The sequence below is a fragment of the Mobula birostris genome, chromosome 16, assembly GCF_030028105.1.
Source record: "Mobula birostris isolate sMobBir1 chromosome 16, sMobBir1.hap1, whole genome shotgun sequence".
Classification (NCBI taxonomy): Eukaryota; Metazoa; Chordata; class Chondrichthyes; order Myliobatiformes; family Myliobatidae; genus Mobula; species Mobula birostris.
The window spans coordinates 22,695,049-22,719,284 of NC_092385.1; the positions used below are offsets into that span (position 1 = coordinate 22,695,049).

A 24,236-nucleotide genomic window follows, 5' to 3' on the forward strand; every position below is an offset into this window, starting at 1 on the left:
CAAGGAGGTGATAGAAAGAAGTTTAGGCAGGTGGTCACACCGGGGCCATGGGAGACAGACAAGTGTGTAACAGTCAGGAGAGGGAAGGGGAAGAGTCAGGTACTAGAGAGTACCCCTGTGGCTGTAACCCTTGACAATAAGTACTCCTTTTTGAGTACTGTTGAGGGGGACAGACTACCTGGGGGAAGCAACAGTGGCTGTGCCTCTGGCACAGAGTCCAGCCCTGTGGCTCTGAAGGGTAGGAAAAGGAAGAGAAAGGCAGTAGTGATAGGGGACTGTATAGTTGGGGGTCAGACAGACGATTCTGTGGACACAGGAAAGAAACTGGTAGTTTGCCTCCCAGGTGCGAGGGTCCGGGATGTTTCAAATCGCATCCACGATATTCTGCAGTGGGAGAGAGAACAGCCAGAGGTCGTGGTGCATATTGGTACCAACAACATAGGTATGAAAAGGGAAGAGGTCCTGAAAACAGACTACAGGGAGTTAGGAAGGAAGTTGAGAAGCAGGATCACAAAGATAGTCATCTCGGGATTACTGCCTGTGCCATGTGACAGTGAGTATAGGAATAGAATGAGGTGGAGGATAAATGCGTGCTGAGGGATTGGAGCAGCGGGCAGGGATGCAGATTTCTGGATCATTGGGACCTCTTTTGGGGCAGGTCTGACCTATACAAAAAGGACAGGTTGCACTTGAATCCCAGGGGGACCAATATTCTGGTGGGGAGGTTTGCTAAGGCTACTGGGGAAAGTTTAAACTAGAATTGTTGCGGGGTGGGAACTGAACTGAAGAGACTGGGGAAAAGGCGGTTGGCTCACAAATAGGGGAAAGCCTGGAGACAGTGTGTGAGGGAGGATAGGCTGGTGATAGAGAAGGGACACCCTCAGACCGATGGTTTGAGATGTGTCTATTTTAACACAAGGAGTATTGTGAACAAAGTGGAAGAGCTTAGAGCATGGATCAATACTTGGATCTATAATGTGGTGGCCATTACAGAGACTTGGATGGCTCAGGGACAGGAATGGTTACTTCAAGTGCCGGGTTTTAGATGTTTCAGAAAGAACAGGGAGGCAGGCAAAAGAGGTGGGTGGGGCTATGGCACTGTTCATCAGAGATAGATAAGGAGGAAGACATGGAAGGATTGTGTACAGAGTCTCTGTGGGTGGAAGTTAGGAACAGGAAGGGGTCAATAACCTTACTGGGTGTTTTTTAGAGGCCACCCAATAGTAACAGGGATATCGAGGAGCAGATAGGGAAACAGATCCTGGAAAGGTATAATAATAACAGAGTTGTCGTGATGGGAGATTTTAATTTCCCAAATATCAGTTGGCATCAGTTGGCAGTAGAGCAAGGGTTTTAGATGGGGTGGAGTTTGTTAGGTGTGTTCAGGAAGGTTTCTTGACGCAATATATTGATAAGCCTACAAGAGGAGAGACTGTACTTGATTTGATATTGGGAAATGAACCTGGTCAGGTGTCAGATCTCTCAGTGGGAGAGCATTTTGGAGATCGTGATCATAATTCTATCTCCTTTACAATAGCATTGGAGAGAGATAGGAACAGACAAGTAAGAAAAGCAGTTAATTAGAGTAAGGGGAATTATGAGGCTATCAGGCAGAAAATTGAATGCTTAAATTGGGAACAGATGTTCTCAGGGAAAAGTACAGAAGAAATGTGGCAAATGTTCAGGGGATATTTGTGTGGAGTTCTGCATAGGTACGTTCCAATGAGACAGGGAAGTTATGGTAGGGTACAGGAACCATGGTGTACCAGGGCTGTAATAAATCTAGTCAAGAAGAAAAGAAAAGCTTACAAAAGGTTCAGAGAACTAGGTAATGTTGGAGATAAGGCTAACAGGAAGGAGCTTAAGAAGGAAATTAAGAAAGTCAGAAGGGGCCATGACAAAGCCTTGGCGGGCAGGATTAAGGAAAACCCCAAGGCATTCTACAAGTGTGTGAAGAGCAAGAGGATAAGACATGAAAGAATAGGACCTATTAAGTGTGACAGTGGGAAAGTGTGCATGGAACTGGATGAAATAGCAGAGGTACTTAATGAATACTTTACTTCAGTATTCACTATGGAAGAGGATCTTGGTGATTGTAGTGATGACTTGCAGCAGACTAAAAAGGTTGAGCATGTAGATATTAAGAAAGAGGATGTGCTGGAGCTTTTGGAAAGCATTGTTGGATAAGTCGCTGGGACCAGATGAGATGTACCTCAGGCTACTGTGGAAGGCAAGGGAGGAGACTGCTGAGGCTCTGGCGATGATCTCTGCATCATCAATGGGGATGGGAGAGGTTCTGGAGGATTAGAGGGTTGCAGATGTTATTCCTTTATTCAAGAAAGGGAGTAGAGATAACCCAGGAAATTATAGACCAGTGAGTCTTACTTCAGTGGTTGGTAATTTGATGGAGAAGATCCTGAGAGGCAGGATTTATGAACATTTGGAGAGGTATTATATGATTAGAAATAGTCAGTATGGCTTCTTTGTCAAGAGCAGGTCATGCCTTATGAGCCTGATTGAATTTTTTGAGGATGTCACTAAACACATTGATGAAAGAAGAGCGGTAGATGTAGTGTATATGGATTTCAGCAAGGCATTTGATAAGGTACCCTATGCAAGGCTTATTGAGAAAGTAAGAAGGCATGGGATCCAAGGGGATATTGCTTTGTTGATCCAGAACTGGTTTGCCCACAGAAAGCAAAGAGTGGTTGCAGATGGGTCATTTTCTGCATGGACGTCGGTGACCAGTGGTGTGCCTCAGGGATCTGTTCTGGAACCCTTACGCTTCATGATTTTTATAAATGACCTGGATCAGGAAGTGGTGGGATGGGTTAGTAAGTTTGCTGATGACACCAAGGTTGGAGGTGTTGTGGATAGTGTGGTGGGCTGTCAGAGGTTACAGTGGGACATTGATAAGATGCAAAAGTGGGCTGAGAAGTGGCAGATGGAGTTCAACCCAGATAAGTGTGAAGTGGTTCATTTTGGTTGGTCAAATATGATGGCAGAATATAGTATTAATGGTAAGATTCTTGGCAGTGTGGAGGATCAGAGAGATCTTGGGGTCCGAGGCCATAGGACACTCAAAGCAGCTGCGCAGGTTGACTCTGTGGTTGAGAAGGCATACGGTGTATTGGCCTGCATCAATCATGGGATTGAGTTTAAGAGCCAAGAGGTAATGTTGCAGCTATATAGGACCCTGCTCAGACCCCACTTGGAGTACTGTGCTCAGTTCTGGTTGCCTCACTACAGGAAGGATGTGGAAACCATAGAAAGGGTGCAGAGGAGATTTACAAGGATGTTTCCTGGATTGGGGAGCATGCTTTATGAAAACAGGAGTGAGTGCGGCCTTTTCTCCTTGGAGCGACAGAGGATGAGAGGTGACTTGATAGAGGTTTATAAGATAATCAGAGGCATTGATTGTGTGGATAGTCAGAGGCTTTTTCCCAGGGCTGAAATGGTTGCCAGAAGAGGACACAAGTTTAAGGTGCTGGGGAGTAGGTACAGAGGAGATATCAGGGGTAAGTTTTTTTTTTAATATAAATTAAACGCAGAGAGTGGTGAGTGCGTGGAATGGGCTGCCGGCAACGGTGGTGGAGGAGGATACGATAAGGTCTCTTAAGAGGCTTTTGGATAGGTACATGGAGCTTAGAAAAATAGAGGGCTATGGGTAAGCCTATTAATTTCTAAGGTAAGGACAGGTTCAGCACAACCATGTGGGCTGAAGGGCCTGTATTGTGCTGTAGGTTTTCTATGTTTTTATTAATTGTTATGTACATACCCCGTAATAGGTTAAAGAACCAGCAGAAATGGAACACACCTGGAGTCTGGTTTTGCTGTTAACTAATTTTATCTTATTAGTAACTACTTAATAAAGTATCATAAAACCAGAGAAACCAAACAGGTTAGCAGAGATTATGCATATATAGAGTGGAAATACATTTGTATAAACCCAAACTTCTTCAAGCTTAGGTGGTAATTGATACAGTCTTACAATGGTAGGTAAACAAAGTCAGTCCAGTTCGGAGAGAGAGAGAGATAGAGAGAGATAGAGAGAGATAGAGAGAGATAGAGAGAGATAGAGAGAGATAGAGAGAGATAGAGAGAGATAGAGAGAGATAGAGAGAGATAGAGAGAGAGAGAGAGAGATAGAGAGAGAGAGAGAGAGAGAGAGAGAGAGAGAGAGAGAGAGAGAGAGAGAGAGAGAGAGAGAGATAGAGATAGAGAGAGAGATAGAGATAGAGAGAGAGATAGAGAGAGAGATAGAGAGAGAGATAGAGAGAGAGATAGAGAGAGAGAGAGAGATAGAGATAGAGATAAGAGATATAGTTCTCCAGGTAAGCCAATGCCGTCAATCCTCCGTTGTCCTCCGAAATCCTTTAAACTATCTGAATGTGATCACAAGGAGACCATCTTCTGTGGTAAAGCTATCGACCCAGGCAAGGGTTGGACACATTGATAACTTCCCACCGGTCACTCCTTTTCCACACTACAAGAGCCACTGATCGATTCTTCCAATTGATCCTCCAAAAATCCACCCTTCTGTGGGCACAAAAAGCTCATCCAGTGTCCGAATCCGTGTGTGCCTGCGTGTCCTTGTATATTCAAAACAAGCTGCAGGGAAACCAGAACATTGATTGCCCATCAAATCAATCTCTCTTGTAAAGTGACAGTCCACTGAAAATATGAACCCTAGGGGTACATAACAGTTAATACAATCAACATATTTCATTGCATGTTTTGATGTACACCTCATAAATAAATCAGAATCGGAATACAGCTTTACACAATGAAGTTTTATCTGAATGGGCGGGAAGAACATTTTCAGATATTTGTTCCTTGACTTCCACGTGGAGATGGAGTTTTTGAACATTTTTAAGGCGAAAATGGATGGACCTTTAGAATATGGGTTGAGGGTAGGGAGTGAGCTTGAGAGACTTTTTAAGGGAGAGATTGGACAAGTTAGGATATTCTTTCTTGGACTGCAGGAGAAACTGAGATGATGCTATAGGGATCATGATGGGGCATAGATAGGGTTATTGCACTCCACGTTGCTGCCCCCAGAGTTGATGAAATACAGGGTACAAGTTTAAGGTGAGAAGAGAAAGCTTTAATAAGAGTTTGAGGAACAATGTTTTACACAGAGACTGGTACTTGTATGAAACGAGCTGCCAGAGGAAAAGGCTGAGGCAGGTACAATACAAACTTTTATGAGACAGTTGGACGGGTTCATGGAGATGAAAAGTTTAGAAGGTTGTGGGGCAAATGCAGAGGAACTAGCTAGGATGGACAACTTGGTCAACGTGGGCAAGTTGGGCAAAGAGATTTTTTTTTTCCCCAAACAGTATGACTCTATGGAACTTGCACAAAAGTCTTGTGCACATTCAAGGTCTGTGGACACTAATTAGTAATCATGCTAAAACAGCATTAAATTGAAGGGAAAGGTTTGCTTTGTCTCAGTTAAAAGAAACCCACCCTTATCTGGTCCACAACTGATGAAATAATGAATTTGGGGAGACTAACAAATGTTTTCTTTAAGTGGTTTTCCTTGAGTTCACTCTTTGTGTCCTTGGTTTCTGATCACTTGTCCAGCTGACTCAACCGTATCATCCCAGCGGCCTCTAATTTCCATTGTCCTTCCCTTAGACCTTGTCCCCATATCCATCTAGTCTATCCCAACCTTTCCTTTTGTCTCTTATCTAATTATTACCAACCTGGATGCTCTTTGCAATTGTGGAACTAACAGAGGAAAAGCCTTTGTACAGAGTGTGCAAATCTTGTTCAGTGATTTGCCACTGGAATAACATAGCTTTATGTTGTTCTATTTCAACTTCATAGCTTGTCGAGAACTTTAAGGAGAATTGGGATTATCGGAGCCCTGACCTGCCCTCTAATACTGACCACAGCTTTGACTTCTAGTTCTGTGTGTTGCAGGATGGAGGTCTGGAACAAGCTGAAGGTCAGATGATGGTGCACAGGGCAGAGAGTGGTGGAGATGAAAACAAGGCATGAATGAATTTTGCCATAGTCCAGTCTAATATATGCATACACATCTTCACATAAAATTATAAGCAAAGCAGGGATAAAATCACTGGACAACAATTTTTTTTCAAACATGTTGTTTCCTCAGAATATTTTTTGTTTATGATAGACCACTTGAAGCAGAATACAAATATAATTTCGGGCTACTTGTATCATGTAGGAATTTGGAGAAACAAGAAATTAACTTTTATTGAATATAACGCATTTAATTGCATAATGATGCTGATGCTTTGCAATAGTTCAACTAAGCTAAAAATGTTTTATTGATTATTTTATATTAGATTATGAGGACATGCAGTCCTCTTTTATTAACATTTAGTAATGCATGCATTAAGAAATGATACAATATTCCTCCCGTGTGATTTCACAGAAACACAGGACAGACCAAGACTGAAAAACTAACAAAAACCCTGTAATTATAACATATAGTTACAACAGTGCAACTATACCATAACTTGATGAAGAACAGGCCGTGAGCACAGTAAAAAAGTTCAAGGTCTCTCGAAAGTCCCACATCTCACGCAGACAGGAGAAGGAAGAAAACTGTCCCTGCCATGCCCGAACACAGTCCGACTCTGAGTCGTCCGAAAGCTTCGAGCTCTGACCAGCCCTCCGACACCAAGCACCAAGCACCATCTTGCCAAACGCTTCGACTCCAGCCTCAGTTGCCAGCAGCAGGCAAAGCCGGGGATTTTGGGGCCTTCCCTCCGGAGATTCTCGATTGCACAGTAGCAGTGGCAGCGAACTGGGCATTTCAGAAATTTCTGCAGATGTTCTTCTGTGCCTTCTCGCGTCTGTCTCCATCAAATCAGAATTGTGCACGGCATCCTACTTACAAATACGATATCATTTCACCAGACAGCTGTGCGCGCTGCGTCACACCGCCATCTTCATTTGTACTCAGTGTCTGAGGCTTCTCACTTGTGTCCAAGAATAATCAGCCAGCTTTGATGGATTCTAGCTGCCCTGATACAGTTTCTCCATGACTGCATCGTCCTGGTGAAACCTGTCATCATGTTTGTCACTGACAGTGCCAAGATTTTCAGGGAAGAAGTCTAAATGGGAATGCAGAAAATGAGTTTTTAGTGGCATGTTGCACTTCATGGTTTCGAATGCTTGAAGCATGTTGTTAACCAGCTGCACATAGTTTGGTGCTCTGTAGTTGCCAAGAAAAGTTTCAACAACATCTTTGAATACCTTCCATGCAATTTTCTCCAGTCCCACTAGAGGTTCCTTGTATTGCCTGTCATTAATGACCTGCTTGATATCTGGACCAACGAAAATGCCTTCCTTAATCTTGGCATCAGTTATTCTGATGAATTAAGAATAGAAATAACAAATATAGGCAATTTAAACAAAAGTCATGCTGAATAGGGAACTTTCATGGTGATTTTCATGATCAGCAGCCCAAAATCCATAAGATACACCCAGAAGTATTCTGGAAACAAAAGCTTTGTCGTCCAGTATATCAGTATGAAATACACAGAATGGCGATGGACATACAAAAATATGCATTATAAGCTAAGATAATATTTATAACAATGTGCCCTTTTTTCACATCACCTTTAGCTACAATGTGAAATGGAATGGGTGATACCTTAATGAAAATTTTCAACCAACCTGATGAATTAGATCAGGATTCCCAATCTGGGATCCATGGACCTCTTGCTTAATAGGTATTGATCCATGGCATAAAAAAGGTAGGAAACCCCTGAATTAAATGATCTTGTATAATATCACAGGACCAGTTTTTATTCACATAATCATTTCTGACAGAAAAAAACATTTATTTTTACATAAAAAAAAAGTACAGTATGATGTACAGAGCACAGTAATGCCAAAGGTTTTAAAAAGTTAGGTCAAGATTCTCATTTACCTCAATTTATAAACTCTATCAATGTTTTAGCTTTGCTATGGATGCGAATTCCGTAAGTTCTGAAAGGCTTAATCTTCACCCTTAGATATACACTCAATGGCCAATTTATTAGGTACACCTGCACACTTGCTAATGCAAATATCTAATCATGTGGCAGCAACTCCACACACAAAGTAAGCGAACTTGGTCGAGATCTTCAGTTGTTCAAACTAAACATCAGAGTAGGGAGGAAATGTGATCTAAGTGACTGGGATTTTCATGCACCACAGTCTCTTGAGTTTACAGAGAAATAAACAAAAAACATAAAGTGAACGGCAGTTCTGTGGGCGAAAATGCCTTGTTAATGAGAGAGATGAGACTCATTCAAGCTGACAGGAAGGCAACAGTGACTCAAGTAACTATGCGTTACAACAGTGGTGCGCAGAAGAGCATCTCTGAATGCACAACACGTCGAACGTTGAAATGGATGGGCTACAGCAGCAGAAATCCATATCAGGTTCCATTTCTGTATCTAATAAAGTGGCCACTGAATATATGTACTGAATATGTAAACCAGTTAGTTATTGGTTGTATTTCAATTCTAAAATTCAGTTCATCTCAGTAAAACTCAAGAAGTGTAATGTAATGTGCAGCAACTATCACATTGCGCACAGCGGACTGTGTACTGAGGACAACTTTTTGTAGTAAAAATTAACCTGGAGTTACCATAAGAGGAAACCTAATATGAAGATAATTGAAATCTAAATAAACTCTTTTATAAAAACTTCTATATATTTCTACATCAGCCTATGTTTGATTTAACATTTTACTGATGCAAATTTCTTCTAAAGGGACTTCACTTATGTCAAAATAGATGTCGTTTAATAAAGAATACAAGTCTTCCGAGCTCTGCTGTACCTGGTTAAAATATTTTACTTTCCAAGTGGTGATCATTTCCAAAAGGCACTATTCAATTCCTATTTGAGATTGCACTTTAATCCCTTCTGTTATTATCAGAAAGCACATTTTATAAAGTGACAAACCCTTTGATGGAACAGATATTTATACATCATGTGAAATATTTATTTCTTGATAAATAATTCCTTGCCACATGGCATATTTAAAGCTGTTACTTATACTTCCTCACATTGCGTTAGAAAATTTATAGATCTGTTTTAAAACCTGTGCGCTACATAATTCATGTGTAGTATTGGCTTCCTTGTCTGATCTTTCATGCAGTGCATTATTTTCATAAACCTTCTTGACTTTTGGGTTTTCTGTGATTTCTGAATGCTAATGAGCTCTCCAAAACCTATCTTTGTAACTGTCACATTAGAAAACGTCAAACACAAGTCTTAGTCACTTTGAATTTCGTACTTTTCAATCCCCTTAAAATTGCTTGTTTCTTTTCTTCCTAGACTGGGACATTTTTTGGTGAAGTGGAAGGAGCTGTTATGAGCAAACTATTAATGATGGGCTCATTTAAACGGTAAGAATAATCCATGATGGAACTAAACCATCTGCTTTATATTTGAGTCACTTTCCAAATATTGTATTAAAAATTACAATGATTCTAAATATTTCTTTATTAGGGTAATATATTCAACAAATAAAACTGAACAAGATAATCAGGATTATTTCTTTAATGATTCCAGTGTATGGGAATTTAATTCTCCATTGTAAATCCCTGATTGTATCTCAACCTGTCCAACATGAAAAAGGTCAGTGGATAATTCACACAATGCATTCAGAGCTTGAAGCTCCTTTTAAGTCAGCAAGAAAATTGTTCAGAATAGCTGTTGACACAGAGGAATGGGATAAGTAGCATTAAAATCTTGTGACCTGATAATGTCTTCTATGTTATAATGGACTTTTAACTGAGAAGAATAGCAAGTATACATCTGTTAAGGCAGACATTTTTAACATGGTTGGCCAGCAGAAGAAACCTTGTGCCCTTGCATCTCTCCAGCTCTAGCATTCTCTTTCCCTTCCAGTTGTAGCCGGGAACCCCTCAGAATGAACTCTTTGTAAGGGAACTTTCTCTTAGCTTCTTCATAGCTCCTATGTTAGTTAATATTGCCATCCACTCTACCAATATTCCAAGTAGCTTCGAGTTTGCGACAGCTTAAATAAGCTCAAATAAGATTAAGAAAATAAAGTCAGAGCTAGGTTCTTGGATGATTGATAATATGAAGATTGTAACATATTGGTTTGGTCATGTTCCCTGCCACTGCCAACTAAGTTCCTTTGTTACTCCATGTGCTATGGACAGCCTCCAAAGATTAGAAGAACAGGAATTTTGAAGAATTTCTGCTGGGCTAAGAGTTACAGAAGCAGCTTTCTGAGGATTTTGTAACTGGTTGGACAGATCCAGACATAATATTTTGGGGATATGCTCATGGAGATGGCAAACCACAGTACATTCCCTCAACAAAGAATAGGAACTTTGGAGATGGGTAGAAGTTTGCAAGCTGAAAAGGATATGCCAACATTTTTCTCCTATGCTGAATTTTAAATCATATTTCACAAGCGTAAAATCTTGATGTTTTGTTGTTTGAATATTGTAACTCTCCGCTAGAGAAGAAACCATGCATAGAAGCCACCAACGCAGGCCTGATGTTAACAAATAACTTTCTTTAAAAGGATTATTCTGCCAATAGAATAAAACATCACACCACAGCAGCCTATTCAGAACTGAATAACGCTTTGAAACTAATGCTGATTAAATTAGAAGTACATTTTATAAGTAATGTGTTCCTGCAGGTTCAGGACAATCAGCAACCTACTGTAGTTCTCGTTACTTGGATTGGATAAGGAAGCACCTGTCCAATGAAAGTCTAGTTACCCAGCTCGTTTCCATCAATGTCTGCCGCACGGAAATTATTATGTGTTTGTAACCTCTGGCTTTCCTGAACTCATTGGATGGTGAGAATGTTCACCAATCCCTTGCGGAAGAACACTTTTATTGTGATAGTGTTTTATATTTGTTACTATGCCTTGATCTATTGTATTTTGTCTCTTTTCTTCAGTTCCATTATTTTATGTTATGGTAGTTCGTTGTTGACGTATTGTTTCTCATTTTGGTTTTTAATATCTGCTTGTGTTTCTTTTCCCATTAAGTAGTTTTCTGCTTTTCTTTTTTAGAGTAACACTTTATGACTACCAAGCCATGTGTAGAACAACCGTAGACAATAGCGACAGTGCACATAGCTTACTGGATGTAAGTAGAGTGAGCGTGACAGAAATGCTCCATATACTGAGACTGAGGGAAGAAATCAAATTAGGGGTGTTATGTTTTTGTAGGGGTTTGACAATTTCAAAAAGTTCAATAGGTTCCCATTATTAGATCTTCAAATGAATTTTAGCAATCTTAAAATTTTAAAAAATCATTTATTTAATTTTTGTGGCATAAGGATGTTGACAATGTGAAAATGGAGTCTTACTGTTTGTAGTTAACATATTGATATTGTTACTGCTTACACCAGCTATGTATAGATAATTGCTTTGGGATATATTGTACCTTTTTAATCTTAATAAATAGGAACATTGTAAATGCAATGACATTTTCTGTCTTTTCTGACTGTAGCTCCATACAAATAATTTTTTAAAAATAACTAATTGTAATCTTAGGATTACAATATTGCAGTAGTTACTTTAGTTAATTACCAATCTAAAAACTCTAGATTAAATATCTGTAGAGCATCCAACCAAACATTGGAGAATTTAGATTCAATTTTTTATAAAAAGATCTGAAAACAATGAAGCTAATTTCATTAAAACAATGACCATAAATGCAAGAACCCAGATGGCGCTGCCCTCATTGTGATATGCAGTCCTCCTGAACTTACCTTGTGCTCATCCGTATTGGAAGATGTACCCATTAAGAATGGTCTAGGCCCAACTGGAAGGCCATGCACAACATAATTGGGTAGATTAGAACTAGCACCAACCACAAAACTGTCAAGAAACTGGCAACATTCTTCTCAATATTCCCATATGACAGAGAAGGAGGCTATTCAGCATATTGAGCCCATACTGACCAACCCATTAGCTGACTAATTTTTCTTTAAAATCTATCTCCCCCTTAGATACTGTCACTCCCTAGGTCCAATTTACAACAATCAATTAACCTACCAACCCCAACAGTATATCTTTGGGATGTGCAAGGAAAGCATAGCAACTCAAGCTCACTGGGAGAGCTTTGTGCAAACTCTACAAACAGCCAGTGCAAGAGGTCAGGATTAAACTCTCTCATGTGAGGCAGGCCCTAGTAACTGTACCACTGTGCTGCATATGACATTCAGAGTCTTTCAGAAACCATTAAAAGATTAGTTAAGAACATTAAAAGGCATTGTTTTTAAAAAAAATAAATATTCTGAAAACACTTTAATTACATCCAATTTAAGTTTTAATTTGGCTTATTCTTACATTTCTATCTGGTAACTATTGAGATTACTCGACTGATTTATCCTACACCAGGTCTGCACCATGAGTAGTTTTCCCTGTTGCCAGCAATCAGCCATTGGTAAATCCAGCCCATCAGTTCTTTATAGTAAAATGAACGATCCACTTAAGATCTTTAGGTATGAACACAGTTGTCCTTAACCCAATCTGGCCTATATATAACTTCAATACCATTCCAGGGTGGGCAATTCCTAGTTGTATTTAATTGTCACAGAGCATAACAAGATGGATGCCCGTACCTTAGTAATTAATAAAAAAAAATGATATTTTAAAGGAATATTACTCTAGATCAGCAGAATCAGGGATCAATGAACTTGCTCTCTGATTACTTTTTTGGTATAACTCTTTTTAAACCTTAACTTTTTTATATCTAAGATCATGCACAATCCACATCTTGGTATGAGCTATTTCCATGATTTTCTGACTTGTTGGTACTAATGGAGAAGAGTATTCACATCTGCTTAAACTAATTCAGTTACTTCTCTCCAGCCTTATTATGTCTTCTTTGCTGCAGTAAAGTGGATTATGACAGAACTTATCTTGTAAGTAAATTTTCTGTTGAGTCCTGAATTATGATTTGTTACTCACATTGAATTCAGTGGTGATAAATTCAAACAGGAAACCATATGTTAATTGACCCTTTTCATTTTATTTATAATAATATCTGATGTTGTTGATCATAGCTGTAAAGAATGTTGTTTAAATATATATAATGCCAACAGTTGTTCACAGTCAAGCATTTTAAATATAGTTATCAATTTAGTTAAATGCGGACTTATTAAAGTAAATGTTTCATTCATTTTCTTCTGTGAGGATCTTGCAAAGAACTTGTATAACTGCATTTTTATAAATGTTCAAACAAGTGCTTTAATAATCATTTATTAAACCTAGCACCAAGATTTACAGACTTTAGTTTTGGATTGGTTTTGTCTTTTACTTTGACTGAAGTCTGCTTTTCCACATACTCTGCCGCCATTAAACAACAGCATTCCAGACTTGCATGATAAGTGCATTTCATTTCAAAAAGTCAACATTCAAGAATGCCTCAATACTGATGGATAAAATTTAGCTCTTAGCTACTGTCTATTAAAGATTCAAAGTGACATGTGTTTGGCATTTTAGTCTAGTTTATATCACAAAATGATTTCTAAATCCGTCAAATGAGCTAGATGCCTTTAATCTCTGCACCAAAAGACTTCAAGATGCTACAAATGGAAAGATTTATCTAATGCGCCTCTGGTGAAATTGAGGTTGCTGTCAAATAGCACTGCATTTAAGAAGAGAAAGAAAGCACTGCATGTATTTTTAACAAAGTATTGCTCCAACTTGGTAAATTTAAAAATAAGAGACAAAGAATGTATCCCCTACTGTGTAGAAATTTCCCTCCTATTTATTTGGGGTCTCCACACTTCTATTGATCATTGTTCCGTAACAGTGGTGATTTGGATATAGAGCGATGTTAAAGGAGGAAGCAAACATTAGCTGCCCTATAAGAATGGCTGGTTAACTTTTCCCTTCTTATCGACCATTGACCCATCTTCCATGTCAAAGCATGTTTCTTCAAGGAAAGAAATGTAACCAGCTGCATTAAAATTCAATGACCTGAGGCAAGGGACACATTTCTTAGTTTTTGGCCATTTTGTAGAGTCCATTTATGACCCATCAAATCAACATTAATGAAACTAACTATCTGGCAAAAAAAAGGAAGAGAAAATTATTTTTGTTGAAACCTGACTGTTCTCATCCTTTCCAATCACAAAGAATTCAATGGTAAATCCACACATGGAATATTCAAGTCCATATTTTGACTTTGGTAAATCAGCAGGGCTAGAACTCATGTAATGAATAAATGAGAAGTAGATTGTTGTAACTGATAGGACATAGTTTGACATTCCCTTTGGAACTAGAATTGCCTGTTCGCTGCTTAACAGATAGATTCAGTTAAAATATAATCATAGAAGGTGACAGTGCAAATGACAGCGATTCAGGAGATCATGCATGTGCCAGACCTTAAAAAGAACTGTCTCAGAAGTTCTTCTATTCTTTACACAAAATACTCTGCAGATGCTAGGGTCAAAGCAACACGCACAACACGCTGGAGGACAAAGGGTCTTAGCCCGAAACGTTGACTGTTCATTTCCACGGATGTTGCCCAACCTGCTGAGTTCCTTCAGCATGTTCTGCGTGTTCCTTCTATTCTGTTTAGTTTGCCACATCCCTACAGATCTTTTCTATTCAGTATTTCTCCAATTTCTTTTTGGAAGTGAGAATCAAGTCTGCTTCTGACGATCTTTTTATCAACAAATTCCAGATCATATCAATTTATTAAATAAAGGAAGTTCTTTTTACAGTGCCTATAAAAAGTATTTACCCCACTTGGAAGTTTTCATATTTTATTGTTTTACAACATTAAATCACAGTGGATTTAATTTGGATTTTTGACACTGATCAACAGAAAAGACTCTTTCATGTCAAAGTGAAAGAAAATTTCTACAAATTGGTCTAAATTTATTACAATTATAAATGCAAAATAATTGATTGCTTAATTACTCACCCCCTTCCAAGTCAGCATTTAGTAGATGCATCTTTGGCAGCAATTACAGACTTGAGACTGTGAGTAGGTCTGTATCAGCTTTGCACATCAGGACACTGCAATTTTTCCTGATTCTTCTTTACAAAACTGATCTGTCAGATTGCATGGTGTTCATCAGTGAACAGCCCTTATCAAGTCCAGCCACAAATTCTCAGTTGGATTGAGGTCTGGACTCTGACTTGGCCACCAAGACATTAAGTTTGTTGTTTTTAAGCTATTCCTGTGTAATTTTGGCTTTATACTTGGGGTCATTGTCTTGCTGGAAAACAAATCTTCTTTCAAGTCATTGATCTCTTTCAGGCTCCATCAGGTCTTCCTCCAGGAATTCTCTGTATTTTGCTGCATTCATTTTCCCTTTACCTTCACAAGCCTTCCAGGGCCTGCTGCAGTGAAGCACCCCCACGGCATGATGCATAGTGTTCATTCTGATGGCCAAAAAGCTCGATTTTGGTTTCATCAGACCATAGAACTTGCTTCCATCTGGCTTCAGAATCTCCCACGTGCCTTCTGGCAAACTCTAGCTGTCATTTCATGTGAGTTATTTTTCAACAGTGGCTTTCTCTTTGCTACTCTCCCATAAAGTTGCAAAGCACCCAGGCAACAGTTGTATGCGTAGTCTCTTTCATCTCAGCCACTGAAGCTTGTAACTCCTTCAGAGTTGTCATAGGCCTCTTAGTAGCCTCCCTCACTAGTCTTCTTCTTACACAGTTACTCAGTTTTTGAGGACAGCCTGCTCTAGCCAGATTTACAGCTGTGCTATAGTTTTTCCATTTCTTGATGATTGACTTAACTGTACTCCAAGGGATATTCGATGACTTGGAAATTTTCTTGAAACCATCTCCTGACTTGTGCTGTTCAATAACTTTTTAGCAGAGTTGCTTGGTGTGTTCTTGTCTTCATGGTGTAGTTTTTGCCAGGATACTAACTCACCAGCATTTAGACCTTCCAGATACAGGTGTATTTTCACTACAATCAATTGAAACACCTTGACTGCACACAGGTTTATATATAGCTAGGACACCTTAACTAATTATATGACTTCTAAAACCAATTGGCTGCACCAGTAATGATCTGGTGTGTCATATTAAAGAGAGTGAATACTTATGCAATTGATTATTTTGTGTTTTATATTTGTAATTAATTTAGATCACTTTGTAGACACCTGTTTTCACCTTGACACAAAAGAGTCTTTTTCTATTGATCAGTGTCAAACAAAACCAAATTAAATCGTATGTTATTCAATGTTGTAAAACAAAACATGAAAACTTCTGGGTGGGGGGGGAGACGGTGAATACTTTTCATAGACACTGTATATAATCAAATACAATACTTATCTCCTCTAGTAGCCACAGCTTTTGCTAGTGGAAATGACTGTTGCTTACTCTTCTGCTAAGAGATTCATGACTTTAAACATGCTGGGCTATCTTCATTTAAAACTTTCTCCTTAATGAGAACTGCATTTTCACCAGCCTCTCTATAAAACTCAAATCTGATACTTTTTAGCATAATCTCAGATGTATGGCAAAGACCTTACTGAAGAGGAACTGCTGGTGTATCCGTACTCACAGATGTGATGAGAGATAACAGGCAAAGGAAACCTAAATTTTATTTCCCTCCTCTCCTCTCCTCCCCACCCCACCTCATTCCCCCACCCCCACCACCATCATTTGCCCACAGCCACAACAGAAAACTGAGGGTAGGGAAGGTAACTAAATTAGCAAACGTTTAGACACATCAACTGCTATTAAAGCTTTCTCTTCTCATCTAAATATTATAAGTACCCAAGTAGCCAATCAGGTCACAATCTATAATTATGTTAATGAAGCTCCTTTTCTCAGATCCTGGAGGTCATTTAAATCTTGATTTAAACCCAATGTGTAAAGGAAGGCAGAAGTAACCTGATCAAACAAGTAAGTGTTTTATTTTGAGCCAGGAAGATCAGGAGTCCTCCCCACACCAGCACACCACAAGCAAAATCTTTTGCTACAGAGCAACTGCTGTGTTGGCTTGACTATAACCTACAATGCATTATGTAAACAACAAAGAATGCTTAATCAAACAATATATTTACAATATTATTCAAATATTAGTGGTATATTAACTACACAATACTTCTCTCAGCTTAGCTATAAACTCCAACACAATATAGATGCATCTTAACATACATACAGTGCTGTGCAAATGTCTTAGGCATATATATAGCTAGGGTGCCTAAGACTTTTGCACAGTTCTGTACATATACTATATGAACAGAATATTATATAATGCAACTACAATATAGACATCAACTGCATAGTAAATTTTAAATTGACCCATTTAGGCTAAAGATTTAATCATTGTGGAGGATTTATTACTTTTTTGGAATAATGTCTTCCCTGACAAAGGTGTAACACCTCAAGTGCCCAGCAGATGGTGCTGACACATCCTAGAGCAATCATCTGTTTGGGTGGAGATCCTCATCCCTAATCATGAGGAGGAATTTCAATTATGAGACATACCTGAGACCAATTGAGAGGTGTTTAAGGCTGGTGGCTGAGTCTAGCAGTTGCTTAGTCTTGATATCTACTCTGCTTGTAAGAATTAACTGTTAGAGTTAGTCATTCTTTGTGGGATTACTTACCTGGGATCTAGCCTGTGAAAACAACCCCTTTGTCTTGTGGACTGACTTACCTGATTTTCTCCTGAAGCCTTGGATCTTGTGTGACAGCTTATCTGAAGCCTTTTTGTAATATTCTCTGTAAAATCTTAAGTTGCTTTTGTATTTTAGTTGGAATCTGAATAAGTGAATGTGGCAAGATGGTTGTACTGGGTGCTTCTGACTGATGAAGTGCAGTTTGAAGTTACTTGACCAGCACTGTCGCTGTCTCAGTCTGCAATTGTCCTCTGTCCTCCCACCCTCCCCGCATCCGTTACCAAAGGGGATAATTCTGCTTAAGCAAGGAATGACTTGTGGCTGTGAAATAAACTCAGGTTCTGGATGGGGCCTTCTCTGTAGTGGTTGAAGGTGTTGTCTCTGCGACAGCATGAAGTGGGTTTGACTGCTCTTGACACCTATCTTCTCATTTTCTTATTTTTATTTCCTCTGGGTCTACTTTGATCCTTGCTTCTTCCTCTCTCTTTCTCTGGCTCTTGATCCCTTTTTACTTTCTCATATTCCTTCTCTCTTTCATGCCTTTCTTTTCCTTGCTCATGTTCTTTCTCTCTATCTTTTCAACTTGTCTTTCTTTTTCTTGCCTTTTTTGTTTCTTGTGAGTATCTCTGAATTTGCTAATTTCTCAAGAAGTTAATTCTTGTTTATCCTCTTCCATTTTCATGGCACTTGTGTCATCCACTCTCTTTTCCTTTTTCTTCTTTCTAGGATGTGCATCTTGATCTTGGGAAGGTGCATTTAGTTCACTGGAGTATTCTGTTATTAATCCTTCTATTGGTCCCTTCATGATCTGCTCTGTCCTCTTGGTTTCCTCATCCACAACATCATCTGACAAATCTTCTGCTTTTGTATCTCCATTGGTTTCTTTCTTTCTTAGCCTTGCATTCATCCAGCTGGGATTTGCTGTCAGCATCTTGCAACAATTTTAATAAGTTCATGTAATAATTTCAATGCACACAGACTAGATTCTGGTTCTTTATACTCACAATAGCTGAATGCTTGAAACTTTCCTGAAGCTCCTTGAGTTCTCTTCAGGCTTACAACCAATTTGCATTCACAAGAAACTGCCTGGTTAACATCTTAGAAGCATTCTCAGGTAAATTACCTACAAAACTGTTGTAGTCAGACCACTGCTTTTGTCACTTTCACAATTCCTCTGAGCAGCATGCTTTCCAACCAGAGGCACAGAGATGGACACCACAACTTGTTTGCCCTCTGTTGGGCAATGGTTCATGGTGTACAGCATGGAGGCAGTTGTGGCCTCATCTAGTACCTATCTTAATTTGCTTTCAGCTCACTCTCTTGCAGGGGATGTGGCATGCAACTCAGCCACTCACAGCCCAACAATGCTGGCCCTCCTATTTTTACCATATACAATCCCAATATGACTTGATGGCTGTTGTATTCAACTGTTATGACTGTCATTCCCACAGGAGTTATCTTTTCTCCGGTGTACGTTCTTTGCTGGACATCTGCAGGCTTCAGTTCAATGTCTTTGAAATGCCATTCAAACTCATTTTGTGAAATGACTGAAACAGCTGAGTCAGTGTCCAATTCATCATACATTTCTGGCGTAAGCCATATTGCTAGTCTATTGTTAGCTTTCACATAATAAATCTCAGGGCTACCTAGTCTTGTGTTGCTCTCATCATTATCATATTTTTCATCAACAACATGCTGATTAGTGGTCTTTTTTTAAATTGCAACTTAAGTTGTTATCTTTTTCTTTCTTAATCAGTTCATTTATTTTGGTCTGCCTGACATGCTCTTTGTATGTATACCACTTTGCTTGTAGAAAATGCACCTTCATCTTTAAACCTGCATTGCTCTAGTGTATGTGAGCCCCTGCCACAATGGTACCACAATTTCTTTGGCCAGGCTGGTTTTTATTTAGATATTGCAACTTTGTTCATACCTACTTTCATTCCTGACTGGAATTCAATTTTGAGCCTGTGTTCTGTTTCCATTGATACAGCTATTTTAACTGCTCTTTTAAATGTAAATTGTGCTTCAATTAGACCATGAGGAGCTGTTTATAAATTTTATCTTGTAAGATTCCAGAAACTAAACAATCTCTGTGCATCATTAAGCTAACTACCAAACTGGAATGTTCAGGCATGTATGCTGAAATGGACTCCCCTTCCTTTTGATTCTGCATATGAAACCTAAAGTGTTCTGCAATCAGCAATGTTTTTGGTTCTAAATGTTCCTGCATTACTTTCACAATATGAGCAAAGCTCTCTTCAACTGGTTTGGTTGGAGCAGTTAAACTTCAAAGTAAACTGCATACCTTTAACCCAATGCACTCAGCAAAATTGGTACTTGTTTTTCATTGGCTATTTCATTCACTTTAATCTGTTGTGTAATCAAAGGTGTTAATCTTTCTGATGTAACCAGCCATTTATCTGTTTTGATTTATTATCATCCAGTATTCAGATTGTGAATACATGAATTATTCCATTTTCTGCCTCTTTCTTTAACTTGATACTTTCTGTTCCCAAAGAGACACTGCTACGTTGTTTATTTCTTGCTGCATATTTTTTTAAAAATTAACATCTCACTGAGCTTCAGCAGGTAGGCAGTCATCTCAGATTTGTTTAAAACTTTTTCTCGTTAACATTGTTATGTTTTGTAATAAAAAGGAAATCAAGGGATCGAGGAATGCGAGTCTAACATTGTTTTTTTCACATTAAGTGAAGCGTGTACTAATCACATGGTGGCATGATGATGTATATCATTTGTGTAATTTTACTGAAATGCATTGTGTAAGTAACAGTGAATGCTTAAACAATATATTTACAATATTGCTCAAATATTACTGGTATACTAAGTGCACAATGTGCCTTTTTTTTTAAACAATCATTTCTGGCATCCCAAAGTTACCAACCTGTTGTGTTTGCTCACCTATAACTACTTATGAGGTCTGAAGCCTGGAGATAGGACAAAGCAGGAAGATGAAATAAAACCATATTTAGTAAAACCACACAAATCTGAAAACTTATCAGCACATCCCAAAGCATGATTATTTAAATGGTTTGCCCAAGAACGTTTGAGATATTAATAGGAACAATGACTACTCAGTGTAAGTCAACCTGGGATTGATTGTTTCAACTTGTCATAACAGCAGCTCACAATGGCCCTCACAACCATTCGCTCCAATCCCATCCTACCCAAATACTCCACCAGCCAGCAATGGTTTCCATTTGCTAAGACTACATTCAACAGCTTTGCCTTGGATTTCTACTACTACTTGTACCTCCCACCATCCCCATCTTCCTGTAAATATCAGACACAATTATTCTGTGTTGTAACTAAAGCAAAAGATTGCTGATACTGAAAAGGTGCTTTGCCCACCAGATCTACAGGATCTATAGTCGTGAAATGCTTAGCCTTTCTGAACCACTCCTTCCACAGTGTTGCATAACCTGCTAAATATTTCGGCTATTACTTTGTCTTAATTTTGTGGCATTGCTCCATTTCCCGGAATTTGGGGTTTTGTTTAGTACAGCTACGTGGAAATATGTTCAGTTGCAATCATTGCCATGATTTGCGTAAATGTGGGGCAAATAGATGTCTCCCAAGTTGCATCACTCTATGATTCAAACTTTATAGTTGGTCATCATTAGACTGGCCTGCAAAGTCCATGGAACTCCCATATTTCCCTTAACGATTACCATGCATTTGTCCTTAAAGATTATCTCTTGGGCATTTTAATGGAATGAATCATTAGAAAGCTGCTTATTTAGGGAATTAAGCTATGCTCCACCACACAACACAGAACAAAGAAACAGTATTTGTCCCAATTGCAGTGTCATTATATTTTAATTGAGAGTATGAACCAGCCAAAATTGTGAAATAATAATGGTATGCTTATAATCTTACTATTACGCAAGGGTTTTGCTTTAAACTACAGAAGAATTGTGTGTACCAGTGAATGGACGTTATGGAATACCAACAGCTTGTTCCAATGGAAAATTAACCATTATTATCACATTACCTTGGGAGTAATCCGATAGAGATCACATCAGATCAATGATATCTTAACTGAGTCCTTGATCTGTTGTCAAAATAATCGGTTTCATATTAGTGTACTCATTTACATACTTCCTTGCCTCCTGTGGTAAACTGGATGCAGCTCCATTTGGAAAAAATGGATCATAACACAGCATTGTTTTAAAGGACATTGAGAATGACATTTTATCATTTTTCTCTTAAAGCAACTTCACTCTGGGCTGGTTTCTCAACTAATGTGATCCTAGGTAGTTATTTTTTCACTTTATGGTACTCAGCTGCTTTTGCAATGAAGTGCTTTGAATAATGCTTCCCACCTTGGATCATGTGTATAACTGAGCTGGGTTGAAAGCAGAATGAAGTAAAAAAATTTGTTACTTGTGCAATGAAAATGATACATAGACATAAAATGGAACTCTCAAAATCTCTCAGTCTTCAGAAATTTCATACATTTGTGGGTTCATTTGCTGAATTTGAAAGTAGCATTTTGCCTTTCTCAAGAATACTCATTCTGAACCATGCAGACTTCAATGACTTTTGTTTCTTTCTGGGGAAGAGAAGATCATCAGGGCACCATGATTTCATTCCAGTTTAAGACAAAGTGGTTTTCCATTGCCAGAGCTCAATGTAACTCAAAAGTTCGCTCCATCTGCTGAGAATATAGAAGTTAGGAGATGTGAACCAACACCTGATCTGCAATATCATGCAATCTGGATTATTTGAAATACAATATAAGCCAAGAGCTTGTATTATTTTACATGACCAGACTGACTTTTTCTACCTTGATTTCTTCATAAAACTGTTCAGGAATGTTTGAGGTAAAAAGCAGTGTACATGCAAAATTCTAGTAATTCTTTGGGATAGTTCATTATATTTGCATTTTACATAAAGAACACACTATACATTATGAACTTACAAGAGTTTCCGGGTCCTCTGTCCATATCACATGTATACATCTTGGTAGCGTTCTGATGCTGAACTGCTTTCGTGTTCATTAAAGTACTTATCCATTCTGCAGCTGGGGGTTCCAAAGGCACAAGCATCTGGTGGGTAGGTCCCCTCAGTGTAATTTGCTTGTGTTTGCTCTCAAATAACCTGATAATGGATCTGATTTCTTCTCCTCCCATCCAGCCTCCCACACCTGACTGTATGTGTAATCCTCTCATCTGGCCTTGTGCTTTACTCCCTTGATCTTGTCCAACTCCCTCTATCTAGTCACATGTCCACTTCTAATGTATTAACTCTGTTGCCCTTTCCTTTGTCCACTCCTGTAATTTTCTTTCCCTTGATGTTCAAAGGTTCATTTAATGTCAGAGAAATGTATACAATATCCATCCTGAAATGCTTTTTCTTCGCAACCATCTAGGAAAGTAGAGGAGTGCACAAAGGATGAACAACAGTTAAATGTTAGAACCCCAAAGTACCCCCCCGAGCTCCTCCCTCTTGCGCGTAAGCGGCAGCGAGCAATAAACCTCCTCCCCACCAGCAAAAATAAAGCACACTTGCTACCAGCACTCAAGCGTGAGCAAAGCAATAGCAAAGACACAGACTTGCAGTTACCCAAAAGGCTACGTTGTTCACCCGATAATTCGACATGCTACAGGCTCTCTCTCTCTCCTAATAAGGGAGAAAGAGGTGACTCCATTTCATTTTCCAGCAAGTGGGGAGACATAACAAACAACTCGCTGAATTACGATGTTAGAAGTCCGTTATGTCGCTTTTTCCTCCAGCTTTGTGCCTGGAGATCGCAAGGATCCCGGGTCCCCAGGCACATAGCAGATTTTACGACTCTCCCATCGACACACGGATCTCCTGTGGCAACACCAACCCTTGATTTGCCCGTCTCCAGTTGCTCGAGATCCTAGGCTTCTAAAACCATTCCAAAATCTTAGGCCGAGACTTTGGCATGCCGAATACCGGTCAATTGTGGAACCCCGAGAGTGGGTCCCATTCCCGCAAAGAACCGTAGTCAGCGTGTAACTCCAGGTCAGGGTCTTCAAAAGAACCCTGAAAAGAAAAAATACAGATATTAAAGATGGAAATAAGACTGTTTCCGAAGATGCAAGCAAAGGAGTCGCCGTTGGGCGCCATAACTACTTAGCTCCGTCTCTTCAGTTCCCCTTTCCTGAAGTCTGAAACCTGCCTCAACTCCGGGTCTAATCTTCTCTTCTGGTCTACATTCCTTGTCTCCTACCCTTCAGCCCCACAATTATTTCTCTCTATCAGCTCCAAGCCAAAATTTCCGGTGGAATTTAGTTTCTTTGGGGCTGCAATCAATAGAATATTGCCTGAGCAAGGTTCATGCAAAATCGACAGGGTCTCTCTGTGCAGCTTTGATCTGTTAGATATTGAGGAACTTCTGTATAACATTCCATTACCACTTTGTAAATAAACCGTTCATGATGTGGTTATATCCAAAAATGCAGATCATGGATGCAGCTCAGTGCAGTTCATCATGAGATGAAATTCCTTGTGCAGTTTAAGCCTGATGAGCGTACATGGTGTAGCAGTTAGCATAATGCTATTACAGCTCAGGGTGTCGGAGTTTGGGGTTCAATTCTGGCGTCCTCTAGAAGCAGGTTTTGTAAGCGCACGCTATGTATGCATGGGTTTCCTCTGGGTGC

At 39.2% G+C, this 24,236-nt stretch overlaps 1 protein-coding gene across 5 annotated transcripts in view; it reads left to right on the forward strand.

Moving 5' to 3' along the window:
• cacna2d3a (calcium channel, voltage-dependent, alpha 2/delta subunit 3a) overlaps positions 1–24,236 on the forward strand; it is a 797,416-nt gene that overhangs the window by 670,272 nt on the left and 102,908 nt on the right. For 4 of the 5 annotated variants that reach the window (XM_072280402.1, XM_072280403.1, XM_072280405.1 and 1 more), the window contains 3 exons: positions 9,313–9,383; positions 11,039–11,114; positions 12,848–12,900. In XM_072280402.1, the coding sequence (XP_072136503.1) occupies positions 9,313–9,383; positions 11,039–11,114; positions 12,848–12,900 (200 nt within the window). The remainder of the gene's footprint in view (positions 1–9,312; positions 9,384–11,038; positions 11,115–12,847; positions 12,901–24,236) is intronic. The other variant, XM_072280404.1, reaches the window with a different exon arrangement.